At 37.1% G+C, this 17775-nt stretch overlaps 1 protein-coding gene across 2 annotated transcripts in view; it reads left to right on the forward strand.

Annotated features, from left to right (window-relative positions):
* The window catches only part of Snx2 (sorting nexin 2), a 40677-nt gene that overhangs the window by 20576 nt on the left and 2326 nt on the right, over positions 1-17775 (forward strand). For both annotated transcript variants that reach the window (XM_038330993.1, XM_038330994.1), the window contains 8 exons: positions 1969-2047; positions 7796-7871; positions 8548-8661; positions 8919-9012; positions 11358-11563; positions 15589-15732; positions 17361-17441; positions 17548-17619. In XM_038330993.1, coding sequence (XP_038186921.1) covers positions 1969-2047; positions 7796-7871; positions 8548-8661; positions 8919-9012; positions 11358-11563; positions 15589-15732; positions 17361-17441; positions 17548-17619 — 866 coding nt within the window. The remainder of the gene's footprint in view (positions 1-1968; positions 2048-7795; positions 7872-8547; positions 8662-8918; positions 9013-11357; positions 11564-15588; positions 15733-17360; positions 17442-17547; positions 17620-17775) is intronic.

Raw genomic sequence — 17775 nt, forward strand, 5'->3', positions numbered from 1 at the left:
TTCTGAAATATATTTAAAATGGATTTTGCTGATCATTAGTTTTATTAAATGTTTAGCTTGAAAAATCATTTAATAATTTATAATTTTGAAACTTGATGCCTTCAAATGAATTTGTTATTTGTTGTATCCTTTTCTTGATCCTTAAATATAAAACTTTCTGGGTTAGGGTTTTTTTCAAGATAAGTTCTCACTGTGTAGCCCCAGTTATCTTAGAACTCTGTAGACCAGGCTGGTCTCAAATCCACAGATCCTCCTGCCTCTGCCTCCGGAGTGCCGGGATTAAAACCTGCCCCCACCCTTGGATTATTTGTTTTGTGATGGGGACTGAGCTCATGGACTTCAGCATGCTAGGTGCACAGTACTACCAAATTTCTCCCATGGTCCAAATTTTCTAAACAAAAAAACAAAAAACAAAACAAAAAACTGTATTGTTTCAGAAGTGTCAAATACATTTAAAATGGGTTGAGCTCCTGATCTTCCTATACTTCCCAAGTGTTCAAATTATAGATATGGACCATCTTGCTTGCTTGCTTGCTTCCTCCCTCCCTCCCTTTTCTTTCTTTCTTTTGAGACAGAGTCTTACTGTGTAGCCCATACTAGCCTGAAATTCACAGTCCACTTACCTCGTTCTCTCAAGTGCTGGGATTATAGGCATCTGCTACCACACTTGTGTAGGTGTGTAGATTTTTAAAGTAGTTTATCTTTTACTGAGATGGCAGAATACAAAGAGTAGCTTTCTGGGAAGCTGTGACTCCCACTGAAAGGAAACTGCCTTAGCACATGACTTACCACTTTTAGCAGGACTTCAGTTGAATTAAAAATACGATTCTTTCTAAACTATTAGAAAAGGAGCAGTCAGGCACAAACGTGCATTTTACAACACCAGCACTGGGGAGACTTAGTCAAGAGGATCAGTTGAGACCTTGGCTCTATGAAACAAAGACAAAATGACAAAAACAAGCTGAATGTTGGTGGCACACACCTTTAATAATCCTAGTACTCAGGAGGCAGAGGCAGAGGCAGAGGCAGGTAGATCTCTGTGAGTTGGAGGCCAATCTGGTCTACATAGTGAGTTCCAGGACAGCCAGAGCTACAAAGAGAAACACTGTCTCGAAAACAAACAAAACCAAACAAAAAAGACAAACGGCAGAACTAGTCATGACAAATAGGAACATGCTAGTTCTGAAGTAGGGAAAGCATTTAGCAAATTCATCAATTATATCTAACACATTTCATCATTCCATAAAGACTTTTATTGACATTAATTAACTTAGTTTTTTTTTTAACTCCCCATTTTATGTGTTGAAATGTAGGCTTGGGGCCTAAGGAGACAACTCAGCAAAGTACTTGCCACTTCTTTAAGGGCTGGAGTTTGCTTCTCAGGACCACGTTAGGCATCTAACAACTGCATGTAACTTCAGTTCAGTCCTCATCTGGCCTCTGGAACACCTATATGCATGTGTACATAATGAAATGCACACATACACAGAAGTAAATAATGAAGTCATTTTAAAAAAGAAATGTAGGGAAAAGAATCAAGCTGGGGATCTAAGCCAGAAGTAGGGTTCTTGTCTAGCATTCATAAGACTTTGTGTTCCAGTCCAGGTCTAGGGAGAAAATAATCTTGAAGTATCAAGACCATTGTGTTTTTAAAGTGTGAAATACCACAAATAATGAAATTTTTATGTATGCTTTTCTATAAACTTACTGTATGAGTTCAAACCCCATAAATACAAGTCATGTTGTACTTTGTTTACATGTTCCTGCCATAGGTATTTATTCATTAGCGATATTAATACATCATGAGATGTAATTCTTCAAAATGGGTTTCTCTTTAAATAAGATCCCAGTTACCAACATAGGGACATTATTATACAGTTAAGAGCATATTTTGATTATGAAGATATTGTGGCCTGTTTTATTATAATCTAAAAATATTCTTACAGATTTCTTCCAACTTTTTCAAAGGTATGACCAAGGTCAAAGTAGGTAAAGAAGACTCATCATCCACCGAGTTTGTAGAAAAACGAAGAGCAGCACTGGAGAGGTAATTCCAAGTCACAGGAGCACTGTTGCCCCGCTCCATTACTCTAACAGCACAGCACCTATGTCTGTATCACGTTATAAGCAGGAAAATGTGAGGGTTATATCACAATCACCAAGAGCACCAACAAAATGACTGTAGTTATAAGGGGGAAACATGGAAGCTGTACTTGCAGGACTTGGTAGAATATCTGGGAAAGCTGTGTGTGGGGTACACTCCTGCAGTCCCAGTATTCAATAAACTGGCAGAAGGACTTTCAGCCCAGGCCTGTCCTGGGCTACACAGAAAGACCCAGTCATTTGTATAAATTGATTTTTAAAAATTAGATTTATTTTTATGTGTTTGAGTGTTTTGCCTCGTTGTAAACATATATACCACATGCAAGCTTGGTGCCTGTGGTGTTTAGAAGAGTGGGTTGAACCTCCTGAAACTGGAGTTACACATGGTTGTGAACCACCCTGTGGGAGCTAGGAACCAGACCTGGATCTTCTCCAAGAAAAGCAACTGTTTATAATTACTAAGCCATCTCTCCATCCCTAAGTTAATTTTTTATTTGAATAATTATTTGGTATAAGCACTGTTAAACAGTGAAAACTGCATGTGTGTGCCCTCTCATTTTTGTGTACTTGATTTTGACTTTAATGGATAGCAATGTTACATCTTGCTTATTCATTATGTAATTAAGGACTAATTATAAATATGTTATATGTCCCTTTAGAGTATATAACTTTACATGTCCTGTAGATTTAAAGACTTGCTTTTCTTCTTTCCTCTTTGAGACAAGTTCTTACTGTGCAGTTCTGGCTGGCCTTGAGCATAGAGATCAGCCTGCCTCTGCCTCCTACAGTACTAGGATCAAAGGCATGCACTTCCATATCTGGCCTAAAACTTATCTTTTTAATGGCAGACTAGAATATTTTCACTCCCAGCTTAACATATAGCCCGCCCTCCCTTCCTCCCTCCCCCCTCAGTTTTTCAAGACAGGATTTCTCTGTAACAGCACTAGCTGTTCTGGAACTAGCTCTGTAGATCAGGCTGGCCTTGAACTCACAGAGATCTGCCTGCCTCTGCCCATATAGTCCTCTCTTATTTTGGTGAAATGTGAAAACAAAAGTGAGACTATCAGAAGTCAACTTTACAGTACAACAACCCTTTTTTGTTTGTTCTGTTTTTTGTAGGTAGAGTCTTACTATGTATTTTTTGCTGTCCTGTAACTCACTCTGTAGACCAGGCAAGTCCTGAACTCAGAGATCTGCCTGCCTCTGCCTCCCAAGTGCTGGCATCAAAGGTGTACACCACTACACCCTTTGAGGAAGGTTAAAAAGTTTGGATGGCAAGCTGACTCAGAAACTAAGACTTGTTGTGCCAAGGACATGGAATTTGATGCTTCAGTATCCTTCTAGTTTGACTGTACCATATAGTCCATTAAGGTAGCTTCTTCATACAGTACAAAGTATCTTTTAATTTCAGTAGTTCCTTAAAAGTCTATCTAAAAATTACACTATAATCACAATAATAAAAATACAAATAATTTTTATATAAAACCAGAAAGAAAAAGTAGTTAAGTATCCAAACACCCCTTGTGCCATACTCAGTAAAGTAATCAGAGATTACTTTTATTAAGAGTATATTAGGGCCGGGTGGTGGTGGTACATGCCTTTAATCCCAGCACTTGGGAGGCAGAGAGAGGCAGAACTCTGTAAGTTCGAGGCCAGCCTGTTATTACAAGAGCTAGTTCCAGGACAGGCATCAAAGCTATACAGAGAAACCCTGTCTCAAAAAAAACAGAAACAGACAAACAAAAGTATATTGAGTAGGCATTGTGATTCATCCTAATTCTACTTGGGAGAATAAATGAGGCAGGAGGATTGCTACATCTTTGATGCCTGCCTGGGGTGCATAAAACAAACAAACAAAAAATGCAAAAGGCAAGCAAGCATATTTTAAACCAGACCAACACAGATAAAGACATTCAGGGAGGTATGATTTAGAATGGCTTTCCACTTGGAATCTGTCCTGTACTATACTATTTATGTGACCTTTTGCAAGAAGTAACTTAAGTGTATGTTACCTCTAAATGAACTGGTTAGAATCAGTGTTCATTTCAAGCACCTAAAAAAAAATAAATAAATAAAAGCAAAAAAACCCTCCATTTGCAAAAAAAAAAAAAAAAAAAAAAAATATGATGGATTGAGTAATCCTACTCTTTCACATCAAGGAATTTGGAGGCAGGTCACTGTCCAGGGTTGTCTGGTTTACCAGGAAGTTTGTTGTTCTCAAAGCCTGGACTCTTCAATCTAGTGGCTAGCAATCCAGAAACTTAATTAGCTGCATAGTCACCTAATGGGTTCCCTGATTCTGTCCTTCACAAGTCTATTCTTTTCCATTTTTATTTATTTATTTTTTATATACAGCATGTATAGAATAAATCCTTTAAAACACAACTTGGCCTGGATGTAGTTTCAAAAGCCTGTAATCTCTGCACTTGGGAGGTAGAGGGAAAAGGATCAGGAGTTCAAGGTTATGCTCAGTTACATAGAGAGTTTGAGGCCAGCCTCAGCTACATGAGACAGTTTCAAAAGCAAACAAAACTCCCCTACAGCAGATTGCACAATCCCTAATTTCATTCTGTAAAAACCAAAGTTTTTATGATTGACAACCACTTCCTATCTGACCTCCAGTGCTCACTCATTTTGTGTTCCCTGTGTTTTTCCAGTCTTTTTGATCACTCACTTTGCTCTAGGCCACAATGACCCTTTTGTTTTGAGTGAGGCATTTCTACTTGTTACTCACAAAAATCTCATTATCCTTTCAAGTATAAATGTTCAAGAACAGCTTGTCTGACAACTGGCTCCATTGTAACCTATCTAAATTGCCATGGTCACATCTTATGTACTTGGTTCTATGTGCCCTATTCTTTCTTCTTTTCTCACAGGACTTGCCACTTTGTCCCATATTATAATGTAATTTACGTGATTGCTAGCTACATATCTAGCATATCATCTGTCTTCTAGTAACAACTGTAAAGTCAATGAAGGAAGAGATACTAATAACTTTTGTGTGCTGATAGATTCTACGACCTCAGAATAAGATGCATAGCCAGTGCTCAGCAAATGTCTGCTCAGTAAACAGGTGGCCATCATCTAAGACCCAGACTCTTTGCTTTTCTAGTCTCTCATTTTGTTGGTATTGAATTTAAAGTAAGAGAAATTATTTTAAACTATTCATCTTAAGAATTTTATGCAGCATCCTTTGTTTGTCTTCAAATGCAAATAGAAACTAGAAAGCCCAAATGATTCTTTTCAATTCACTCTGCTTAAAGCAGATATGAGTTGCTGCTGGCCTCCTCTTAGGGCAACTTCAGTTGCCCTTTACACTTAAATTCCTTTAGCGAGCTTTCCTGTTTTTCTTTTTCTCATATTCTTTTTCTGTTTGTACGTTTCATTTCTTTTCCCTTGATCTTGGGCCTCACCATGCCCTCCCTGAGTTGGCATGTGTTTATCAATGTTTGTTGTTTAAACCCTGTTCTTAATTTTAACTGTGTAAAAACCACAGTATCTTTTATTTACTTATTTGTTTCCCTCTGTCCCTTAAGAAGAAAACTTTTATGTTTCTTTCTCAAATATTATTTTCTGAAATTGATCCCCCAGAAAGCTTCTATGTGCCAGGATAAAAATGAGATCCACTATCAACTGAATTTTCTAACAGAATTTACCAAAGCTAAAGTGTGTTTAATCCCAGCACTCACAGGAGTGTCTCTATGAGTTCAAGGATAGTCTAGTCTACCTATCAAATTTTAGGCCAGCCAACGCTATGTAGTGAGACCCTGTCTCAAAATACAAAACAAAAAGTTAGATTTTATAAGACTTGTATATTATATTACAGTGGTCAATTTAATACTATTCAGTGATTCATAAAGGAATCTGTGTACTGGTGAGATGCTCAGCAGGTAAAGGTAGTGGCTCCCAAGCCTGACAACCTGAGACTGATCTTCAGAAGTCACATGGTAGAGGAAAACAGTGACTCCTGCAAGTCCTCTGACCTTTGCACATGTGCCCCCTGCCCCACAAATGACTTCCTTTTTTTGTTTATTTGTTCTTTCGAGACAGGATTTCTCTGTAGCTTTGGTGCTCTTGTAGACCAGGCTGGCCTCGAACTCACAGATATCCACCTGCCTCTGCCTCCTGAGTACTAAAATTAAAGGCGTGCGCCACTACCGCCCGGCCACAAATGACTTCTTTAAAGGAGAAAGTGCATATATATTTCAAACTTTCTTAATTGTATATTAGCCTTTTTATTAGTGTTTGAGGCTTGTAACCTATAAAATGTGCTTTTGTTTAAGAGTATAAGTAGTGGTAGGTACCTTTTTTTTTAAAGCTTAAAATATAGGATGTTTGTCACTTTTCTTTCCTTTCTGAAACAGGGTCTCACTATGTAGCCGAGGCTGGCCATTTGGCCACTTTTGAAATGATGGGGATCATACATGCTAACACACTTGGCCGGGATGCTTTGTAGAGACTGAGTGCTACATGGTGTGTGAGCACCTACTGTTTTCCAGCACTGACACTAACAGTCTCTACAGACTGCTTCATGCCGTATGATATCTAAACTGAATAATTTATCAATAGCATTAGGAGAATTTCATTATTAAAATTGTGAGCCTGACTTATTATTTAATAACTACCAACATTTAAAATTTTAACTCAAGGCTTCCTTTATTTTTATTTTATTTTTTTCGTTTTTCAAGACAGGGTTTCTCTGTATCTTTGGCGCCTGCCCTGGAACTAGCTCTTATAGACCAGGCTGGCCTCTAACTCACAGAGAACCACCTGCCTCTGCCTCCCGAGTGCTGGGATTAAAGGCGTGCGCCACCACCACCTGGCTGCAGCAAGTACTCTTCACCTTTGAGCTCTCTCAACTCCCTTTGCTCATCTTTTGAAAGTGGGGACAGAATAGATAATGTATCCACTTCTCACTGTGACATTTCAGCTACAGAAGGAGGTATGAGCTTTTCCTTCCGGCAAAGTTAATGTTTCCAGCTATAATTTTAGAGAATGAAGTTAACATACCCCTGTATGTATTTTCTTCTCAACAAGTGTAATTACTACTATCTCCAAGTTAGGAAATTGCCTGTAAATAGTTCTGCTTGTTGATAGATTTAAATGGCAATTGGCTTTTGGTCCTTGGTTCTGATTTGATGAACACTAAATTTTAATATTACAAGATCCAGGACAGGCTACAGAGAAAACCTGTGTTGGGGGTGGGAGGGAGAGAGTACTTGCTCTTGCAGAGGACATGGGTTTGTTCCTACTACCCACATGGTGGCTCACAACTGCATGAGTCCAGCTCTGGCCTCCATGGGTACCAGGCGTATATGTGGCACATGTAGGCACTTACACATACACATAAACTAAAAATTTTTAAAAATGGACAAAACCTTTTTTTTCTACTTCTGTAAAGTTCTTTTCTCTGAGTTAGGGTCTTATATGTAGATCTAGCTGGTTTAGAACTCTGTAGACCAGTCTGGCCTCAGACTCACAGAGATTCACCTGCCTCTGCCTCCCAAATTCTGGGATTAAGGTGTGCACCACCACTGCCCTATTCAGTTTGTGTAAAATTCTAGATAAATAGGGAGTGCAAACAAATAAGAGATACATTGAAGATACCTTTTACCTGGATATTTTTATTTATTTGTTGAAACCCAAATTTAAAATTGCACTAAAATTGGATCAATTCTACTCTTAAATATAGGTATCTTCAGAGAACAGTGAAGCATCCAACCTTGCTTCAGGATCCTGACTTAAGGCAGTTCTTGGAAAGCTCAGAGGTATTTCTCATTTAAATTGTCTCTCTAATTAGGTATTGTCATAACTAATCCAAGATTAGCCCTTCCGTTCCGTGGAAACAGTGAGACTGTGTTTTAGAACTTTGGGTTTTGCTTAACTAAATCACCAGCAAATAATTCCTTTTAGTGATAGAGGATGATGATCAGATCCTTTTTGAAAAATTTAAACTTAATTTAATTAAATAGATTATACATAATTTTACTGTCACTGCTTGAGATTTTTTTTAAAAACTTTGCTTAAGTCCCAGAATTTTCTAGACACTCACAAGCACAGCCCTACCAGCATGGGGAGATTTTTCTCAAGAGCACCTTTGCTCACCAGCAGCTTGTTTGTGCTTGCAGACAGGTGGCCAGTGTTAGAGCTTGGCAATTTCTTAATGTATTTTGACAAACAGCATTTGTTCTATCTAAATGTAAACGTGCAGAAGAAAAGCAATGGAAAGTCTATTTTTTAAGTTTTCCTTTGAGAATGTACAAGTAGTGCATTTGAGAAATTAGATCTCACTGTTGAAATGTATGAGGGTGAAGAAAATACAGCCTCTTTTCTCTTTGCTTCTCTCTCTCTTCTTTATTTTGGGAGGGGGAATCCCTTTTGTGCCCAGTTAAATCTCTAGGCTTTTAACCGGTTTGTTTGCCCTTATTTGTCATTCAATTCCAGCTGCCAAGAGCAGTTAATACACAGGCTCTGAGTGGAGCAGGAATATTGAGGATGGTGAACAAGGCTGCCGACGCTGTCAACAAAATGACAATCAAGATGAATGAATCGGATGCAGTAAGAGCTGATTTTTCGACTTGAATAATGAAATGAATTAATGAGCCCAACAATTGCATTTTAAAGCTGTACAAGCAGAAAATAGGATATTAATTTGCTTATTGAGTTCAGTTCTCAGCTACATCATTTGACCACCATGGTTATATACGGCTAATTTACCGTTCTAAAACAAGAAAGGTAGCTTGCTATTGGTAACCTAATTTACAATGGTTCATTCGTCTTAAATTAGCTCCATTTTTCTTTTTTTTTTTTCTTAGTGGTTTGAAGAAAAGCAACAACAATTTGAGAATCTTGACCAGCAACTTCGGAAACTCCATGCCAGTGTTGAGGCCTTGGTTTGTCATAGAAAAGGTCGGTGTGCCTTGTTAAAGTGAATCCTCAGCTGTGAGTCTGGGAAGAATAAAGCGGTGGTTTGTGCTGAGTGTGGTGCATTAGGAGACTGAAGCAGACTGCCATGAGTACATAGTGATGCTAATCCAGAGTACATAGTGAGACTGTCTCAAGACCGGAAAAAAAGAGTATTTTGTTTCAATATCATTTAAAACTTTCTGCTGTATTTTGACCTAACTTCTAGTTTAAAATTAGAAAGATCAAAAGCTTATAAAACTTTTAATTTCAAATTATTATTTATTTAACTCTTGATACATTTATAATTTAATAGATAAAATTGTTTCATTAGTAACTGATTATAATATAAGTTTGAGTTTCTAAAATTTATTTATAGGACTCAGATTTATAAAATTTATATATAAAAATTTTATAAATTTATGAGTCCTATAAAATTTATGGGACTCAGATTATAGCTCAGGGGTGGTAGAGTGCTTGTCTAGCATGCATGAGACCTGTGTTCAATTCTCTGAACCAAGGTAGGGAAAATTAAAAATTGGTATTAACAGATTTTCTTGAAAGTATATTGTGCCTCTATTTCTTCAAAAGTTCCATGAATTATTTTGTTTATGTTTCTATAGTATTTAGGGACTGGAGATGTCCCCTACTTTTTAGTGCTTATTGAACACACAGAAGGCCCTGGGTTTGAGCTCCAGAACTACATAAACCAGGCAGTCTGGAGTTCAGGGCCAGCCTCTCAATGGGAAGTTCAGGGCCAGCCTGGGCAAGAGACAGACAAAAATTAGGAAGTCCAAACCATTTTTTTTAACCCACAAATTTTTGGGGGGGGAGTTGAAGTTTTGTTTGTTTGACTTTAGGGGTAGGGAAATTTTTACTGTCTAAGACTTTGTTTGTTTGTTTTTGTTTTTCAAGGCAGGGCTTCTCATTGAAACAGTCTTGGCTATCCCAGAACTCGCTTTGTAGACCAGGCTGGCCTCCAACTCATAGAGATCTGCCTGCCTCTGCCTCCCGAGTGCTGGGGTTAAAGGTGAGCTCCACCACCACTGCCCAGTACAAGACTCTTAATGGTTGTCTAAAATATTTACTATGTGACAGTGTTTAATGGATTTCAATAAGTAGCAGATTACTTGTATGATAAATATTTTTCTAAGATTTATTTATTTTTATTTTATGTGCATTGGTGTTTTGCCTGCAAGTATATTTGTGTGAGGGTGCCAGATCCCCTGGAACTGGAGTTACAGACAGTTGTGACCTGCCATGTGGGTGCTGGGAATCAACCTGGGTCCTCTGGAAGAGCAGCCAGTCCTCTTAACTGCTGAGCCATTTCTCCAGCCCTTGTATGATAATTATTTCTATATAATAGTTTGTTGTAGCTTTACTGTTTGTATTATATATTTCTTAGGAAGTGAAGTGTAATTTTTAAAAAAGAAACTGCAGAGTAATGGAACAGTTTTCAGAAAATGTAATTCTTAGTCATTGTCAGTGGCCTTTAAACATCTAATTTTTCACTTGAAAAGACTTGAAATGGTTATATTAAAAATAATCTAGAAATTGTGATTGGAGAAATTATGTGTTTGAGGCCAGCCAGGACTAAATAATGAGTTCCAGGCTAGCCTTTGTCTCAGAAAAAAAAAAAAAAAAAGTTGCTAAAAAAGTTAGCATCATTGCAAAACAAATAGCAAAAAAATGACTTAATTTGATATAAATTGAATTGTGTTTACAAGTTTACCTTGTTTTTTTTCTTGGTAGATAAGATTCTCATTAAAAACTGAGACGTTATTTTCAATGACTAATGTTTAAATGCCAAAGAATATAGTATAGCTTAATTGTGATCTTTTAAAAAAGTATTATTCTTAATTATATGTACTTGTATGTATGTGCCAGTGTGTGGGTTTACAAACTTGGGTTCTCCAGAACAGCAGTATAAACTTTTAACCTTAGAGCCTTCTCTCCAGCCTCTTTAATTTTTATCTTCATGCTTCTTATATTAGAAATACACTTACCTCTTTAACAGAATGTAGAAGAGAATAAATGAGCACTTTGGGGTCAGAAGGGGAAGGCAGATTATTAAAATAATTCAAGAATTAGACATAGTTCACCATCTGAAAACATAAGCTATGATTCTTTTTTGGAGGGTTGTGGGGCTATGTTGGGACTGGATGTAAACACAGGCTTGCTCAAGCTGGGTGGGTGCTATGCAGCTGTGACTCCATACAGCAGTGGTGCTTCTACTAGCATCTATACCCGAAGCACTTATTGACTATTTCATATTAACTTAAATATTACTGAATTCATGAATATAATATAATTTTACTAACAAATACTAAATGCTTTTTTTTTAATTTCAGAACTTTCAGCCAACACTGCTGCCTTTGCTAAGAGTGCTGCCATGCTAGGTAATTCTGAGGATCACACTGCCCTGTCTAGAGCCTTGTCTCAGCTTGCAGAGGTTGAGGAAAAGATAGACCAGTTACATCAAGAACAAGCTTTTGCCGACTTTTACATGTTCTCAGAACTTCTTAGCGACTACATTCGGCTCATTGCTGCAGTGAAAGTAAGCCCCATTCTACAAGCTTTCTTACACTCTTTTGCTTAAGCCATTTGCTTTAGAAGCAATTTAGACACAGTCTGAATTGTCTGTAATAGTAATACCTGGGGCCAGACTAGTAAATTCTAGGCCAATCCATATCACACAGCAAGTGCAAGTACACGGGATGGGTGAGTATGCGTGCATACACACAGAGACAGTTGGTTTTCTATTAGATACACATTTAAATGTGCAAATATACTGTTCCACTACATAAAAAATAACTTCAAAATGAGTGCTTGTAATTTAACATTTTCTTCTCTTATGACATGGATAGTAAAATAAAACTGTTTTTAAGAAGTCTAAGGACGACTGGACAGATGGCTCAGCAGTTATGAGCACTGGCTACTCTTCCAGAGGACCTGGGTTCAATTCCCAGCACTTAGATGGTTCACAACTGTCTTTAACTCCAGTTCCAAGGTTTCTGACACCCTCACACACACATGAAGGCAATACAGCAATGAATATTGAAAAATTATAGGGCTGGAGAGATGGCACAGCCATTAAAGGCTAGGCTCACAACCAAAAATATAAGAAGTCTACGGAATGCCAAATAAGAAGTGAAAACAGTATACATTTATTTACATAGTCATATTCAAATTATTCAAATTTTAACTATTTGCATTAATTTGCTCTTTCTAGAAGTAACTGGAGCTACCTGTCAGGTCCGTTTTCATTGGTAAAATTTGCTAGGCATTTAGAAATAGGATAAATGCGAGGAGGTGGTGATGCCATTAATCATAGACAGACAGATGTCTGAGTTCAAGGCCAGTCTGCTCTACAAAGCCAGAACTGTCTTGGTGTGTGTGGAGGGGGTGGAGGGGTGGAGGAGAAGTAGGATAAAAGTGGGAGTGATTATTGTCTTAATGGTTCAGGAGGTTTTTAGCATGAATTTGGACAGTAAAAGGATTTTCTATCTATATACTCAAATGTACAGTCATGTATTTATAGATGAAATGAGACTAAATTAGACCATAGCTCACATTTTAAAGAAACCTATTTCTGAGTGGTTGCAGACAGAATCTAGTTAGAAATTGGTGTTCAGCAAATGCCTTCAGTATTTATACTCTCAAACTGAGCTATCGGCCTGAAATTCAAATATTTTAGAGAACTAATGAGACCATTCTTTCTTGTGCAAACTAGTATTTATCTACGGAGAGAACACTGGCATACTGCCTATTTATTGATGTTTTGTGAACAGGTTTTTGGTCTCTAGAGGATTCAACATTTCCAAATGGTGCTTTTGTAGGGGTGACAAAAATTACCAACTTTATATACTCTTCTATATAACTCTTTATGCTTCTGGTGAGTTTTTTCTTTGGTTTAGAACTGTTAAAGTTTCTAGTGTATTCATTATTGTATTAGGTAGCTTTTATTTTTGTTTTATCTTTTTTAAAATTTATTTTTATTTAATTTTATGTTATGGAGTTGTCAGATCTCTTAGAACTGGAGTTACAGACAGTTGTGAGCTGCCATGCTGGTGCTGGAAATTGAACGTGGGTCCTCTGAAAGGGCAGCTGGTGCTCTTAACCACTGAGTCATCTCTCCAGCCTGGCAGCTTTTATGTTTAACATTATCTCGGCCTGGTTTTCAAGACCTGGTAACTTTTTTATTGTGCTTTATTTGTATTGTGTGGCCAAGGCTGGCCTTGAACTCCTGATCCTTGTGACTGGACCCCCCAACTGCCCATATTACAAGCATGCACCATCAGATGGTGATTCCCATTTCTGTTTCATCTGTTGATAGTCTTTAGAGAGATGTGAGAGCTGTTATTTAAAACAAACCCAAAAATAGGGGGGCTGGAGAGATGGTTCTCAATTAAGAGCACTTGCTGAGGAATTGAGTTCAGTGCCTAGCACCTCCACTGGATGGCTCACAGCTGCCTGGCTCACATCCAGCTTCAGGGGATCAGGTGCTCTTTCACATAAACAACATATACAGAAGTAATAATAACTCTTTAAAACACAAAACAAAAATGCATAAGAAAAAAACCTATGGATCAAAAAGGGAAATTGACAGTGTCTTTGAGGGCATGCTGAGTAGAGCTTCCTGGGGAAGGCCCTATGGCAGGGTGGCCTGCCTGTGCTGACCCTTAGAAAAACCTCTTCCCGTGCCTGAAATCTTATGTTAGGCTTCTACATTCTTTGAAATTAGTTATGTTCATGTTTTCCAAAATTCTCTAGAGAATATTGGCATCAAAAGATTTGCACAGTCAGCTGAGCTTGGAAAAAGTTATTTAACTTTTTAATCCAGGGGCACCTAGATTTATATGAAAAAATTATTCTTCTTTTTTTTTTTATTTTTTTTTTTTATTTTTTATTTTTTTGAGAAAGGGGTTCTCTGTAGCTTTGGAGCCTGTCCTGGAACTCGCTTTGTAGACCAGGCTGGCCTCGAACTCAGAGATCCACCTGTCTCTGCCTCCCCAGTGCTGGGATTAAAGGCATGTGCCACCACTGCCTGGTTTATTTTTGCTTTTTAAAATAGCATTTCATATACCTCAGGCTGGCCAAGAAACCTATTGTGATTATAAGTGTGTACTATCACATCTGCTTAAATAATGCTAGGGCTAAACCCATGGCATAGTCAAGCAATTCAAGCTTAATTTTATAAAGTATTTTGACAACAGCTGTTTTGACAAAAAATTCCTAGAAGTAAATTTATTGACCAACAGTTGTATATAGACATGAAACTCAATTTTATTTTATATAACTACCACATGCTCCTTTTGTCTGCCTCATGATGGCATTCTGTTTATAATCAGATTGCTATCTTCCTCTCTCCCCTTTCTTTTTTAAGATTTATTTTATGTGTATGAATGTTTTGCTCATATGTATTTATGTTTACTAGATGTGTGCTTGCTGCCTGGTATCTATGTAGTCATTAGAGGGTATTAGATCTCCGGGAAGTGGAGTAGCAGACTGTTGTGAGCCTTGAACTCATGACTGTCTTAGCTTCTGCCTCCCAGTTATTGGGATAACAGGCATGAACCACAACACCCAGCTATATGCTGCTTCTTGATTAAAATATGTTTTAGAATTGAAGGCTCTCTGGCATAGTGCCTTTTTATTCACCTAGTTTGTTAATAGTTGGCTCATTTGCTGGGTTAGTAAATATTTAAAATAATGTTAACATACCTCCAACACCAAGCTAGAAAAAAATTCGTAGTAGGCTTTCCCATCTTGTCCTATCTTTTCCCGTTTCTGTTTGTTCATACCCTAGTTGCTGTCCTGTAGCTATAGTTCACTTACTTCTTCATTATCTTTATCTTACTCGGACAGAACCTTTGAAGATAAGGGTGATTTTGGTTGACTTGCTCTGGTAGAGTCTCTGTGTCGATTTCTTCGTTTAGCTCTGCCTTCTGACTGTGTTCTTTGGCCCTTTTCACCATGTAGAGGACTCACTCTTCCCTGTCTTGTTAGGCCTCTTAGTTTATTGTTTGCTTTTTTTCTCTTAGAGTCAAGTATGACATTTGTACTTCACTCTTCACTTCTGTTCCTTGGGTTCCCCTCTGTGTGTGTGTGTGTGTGTGTAAGTGTGTAAGAATATCTCACTATGTAGCCAGCCCTGGGCTTGCTTAGAACTCACCATATAAACCAAGCTGGTCTCAAACTTAACAAGTCTTCCTGCCTCTGTCTCATGGTACTGGGATTACAGGGTTAGGTCTGGCCTGGCCCATTTTATGTTTTGATTTTCTTTTTTTCCCCAACATTTAAATGTTTTGCAAAATGTTCAATAGAACACTTCTAATATATATCCGTAGTTTTTCATTAAATACATGTTTTTTTCTTTTAGATCATGCAACTCTTTTACTCTTATTAATCTTATTGGAGGCCACATTTAAAATCCTAAAAGCTAGTGAAATTGCTATTGGCTTGCATATTCTCATTGTCTGTATACTTAAATAGTTGGCTTTATAGATTTAATATTATTATACTCACGTTGTAATGAGAGTATTTTTACACTGTTAATAGTCTTATGCCATCAACTTACAGGGTGTGTTTGACCATCGGATGAAATGCTGGCAGAAATGGGAAGATGCTCAAATTACTTTGCTCAAAAAACGTGAAACTGAGGCAAAAATGATGGTTGCTAACAAACCAGATAAAATTCAACAAGCTAAAAATGAAATAAGAGAGGTAATTAATATTTTCTTTACTCAGATTTTTTATGTCATTCATATATGCATAATTTTTCATATTTTTTTCTGAGTCATTCAGCACTTAGCTATTTCTCCATAGTTTATAAATTATGTGATTTAGTTAGAAGTATTTATCTCCAGGAACCTTTGTTTCCTCACATGACTTTGACATGAGTAAAGCACAGAAGGAAGCATCTAAAGTTAACCTTTGCATTTTGTACATCTCTTTTCAAATGGCTCTGTTGTCAGATGGTTACTCATTTTGTGTCTAAAAATAGTTTTAAAGGTAGACCTACCCACATTTAGTTCTCTGGGCAATATTATCCCCCATATATATGTATTATATATGGTATTTTAACAAATTTGTATAAGTTTATTATAATTTATACACTTTTTTTGCCATGCTTCAATAAGGAAATTGAAGAGGTAGGACAACCTTTATATTACTACAAATAAGTACATCTGCTCTTTGCAGAGTATGGACCAGTGTTTTGGTTACATAGTGGGAAAATACCATTTCATTGCTTAAATCTTTATTTTAGCTGTTTCATTGGTCACTAGTCATATTCTATTGTTTCCATACTGAGTTTAATGATTATTGATGAGTCTACAGTAGACAATAAATAGTTCTACTCTTAAAAGAAGTAGTCATTTTACCACTACAAATTATTTTAAAGTGTTTGCCGTATGTTGAAGTATTTCCATGACCATATGAATTGTGATAAACATGTATTATTGGAATTAATATTGTTGGTATATTTTGAAATGTGTAAAAATTGAACTTCAGGTCTTTTAATTTATTTGATAGTGAACTCTATACTCAAAATCCCTCCAGGTGTATCTTATGGGCATTGGTAAGGTGGTTCTTTGATTTGTTGGTTTTGAGATGGGATCTAACCATGTTAGGTGGGATCTAACCTTAGGCCAGTTTGGAATTTACAGTTCTTTTTCTCAATGTTAGAATTACAGGCAGGTACCATACCTGGCAGGACATTATAGTTCATTAACTGTCTAAGTATTCTAATCTTAAATAAATGTAGCAATGAACTATTAATGGAATTTAATCTGATATGTATTTCTACCACTAGGAGGTGAAATGCACCCTTTTTTGTGTGTGTATGGGGTGTGCATGTATGCATATGGAATGTGTGTGGGCATATGTGTATGTGCATGGATATATATGTGTATGCATGCATGTGGAGGCTAGAGTATCTTGTTTGGGTATTTTATTCCATCATTCTCCACCTTATGTTTTGAGACACACTGTTTCACTTGAATCCAGAACTTGCTGATTTGACTTGCTTAGATAGTCAGCTTTCCTCAGGGATCTTTCTGTCTCTGCCTGCAGGGTGCTGGGATTACAGGCAAACTGCCATGGCCATCCAGCACCTCCATGGGTACTAGAGATCTAATCTGATGATTATGCTTGCACAGCAAGTGCTTCATCCACTGAGTTGTGTCCTCAGCTTCTGGATATACCACTGACTATGTTAGACTGGATTTTCCAGTATTGAGATTTCTTGGGTCTTTTAGGCATTTTGGTTAAATTAAATGAGTAATCATGACAGTACAATATTTTTTTCCAGGCAAAAATAAGCATTTCTTCCTCTTGTTTGTTTTCATTAGTGGGAGGCGAAAGTACAACAAGGAGAGAGAGATTTTGAGCAGATCTCTAAAACAATTCGAAAAGAAGTGGGAAGATTTGAGGCATGTATCATAATTCTGTACTTTCCTTAATTTTTCTGTAGTTCTGTGGTAAAATTCGATTTAATTTCCTACTAATGTCCTTTTTTAATGTATTGTACTTTAACAGAAAGAAAGAGTGAAAGATTTTAAATCTGTTATCATCAAGTACTTGGAGTCATTAGTACAAACACAGCAACAGGTAAGCTCATTTTCTTTACAGCTTCTAGGGTTTCTTCTAGGATTATTTTAAAGATGATTAATAGGCTTTTAAGATGGAAGAAAACTTAAAGGTAGATTAAAGAAAGGTAGGACAACGAAGGGGAAAACGCTAAATCAATTGGAAACTACTTTAGGT

Source organism: Arvicola amphibius, chromosome 5 (assembly GCF_903992535.2).
Source record: "Arvicola amphibius chromosome 5, mArvAmp1.2, whole genome shotgun sequence".
NCBI lineage: Eukaryota > Metazoa > Chordata > Mammalia > Rodentia > Cricetidae > Arvicola > Arvicola amphibius.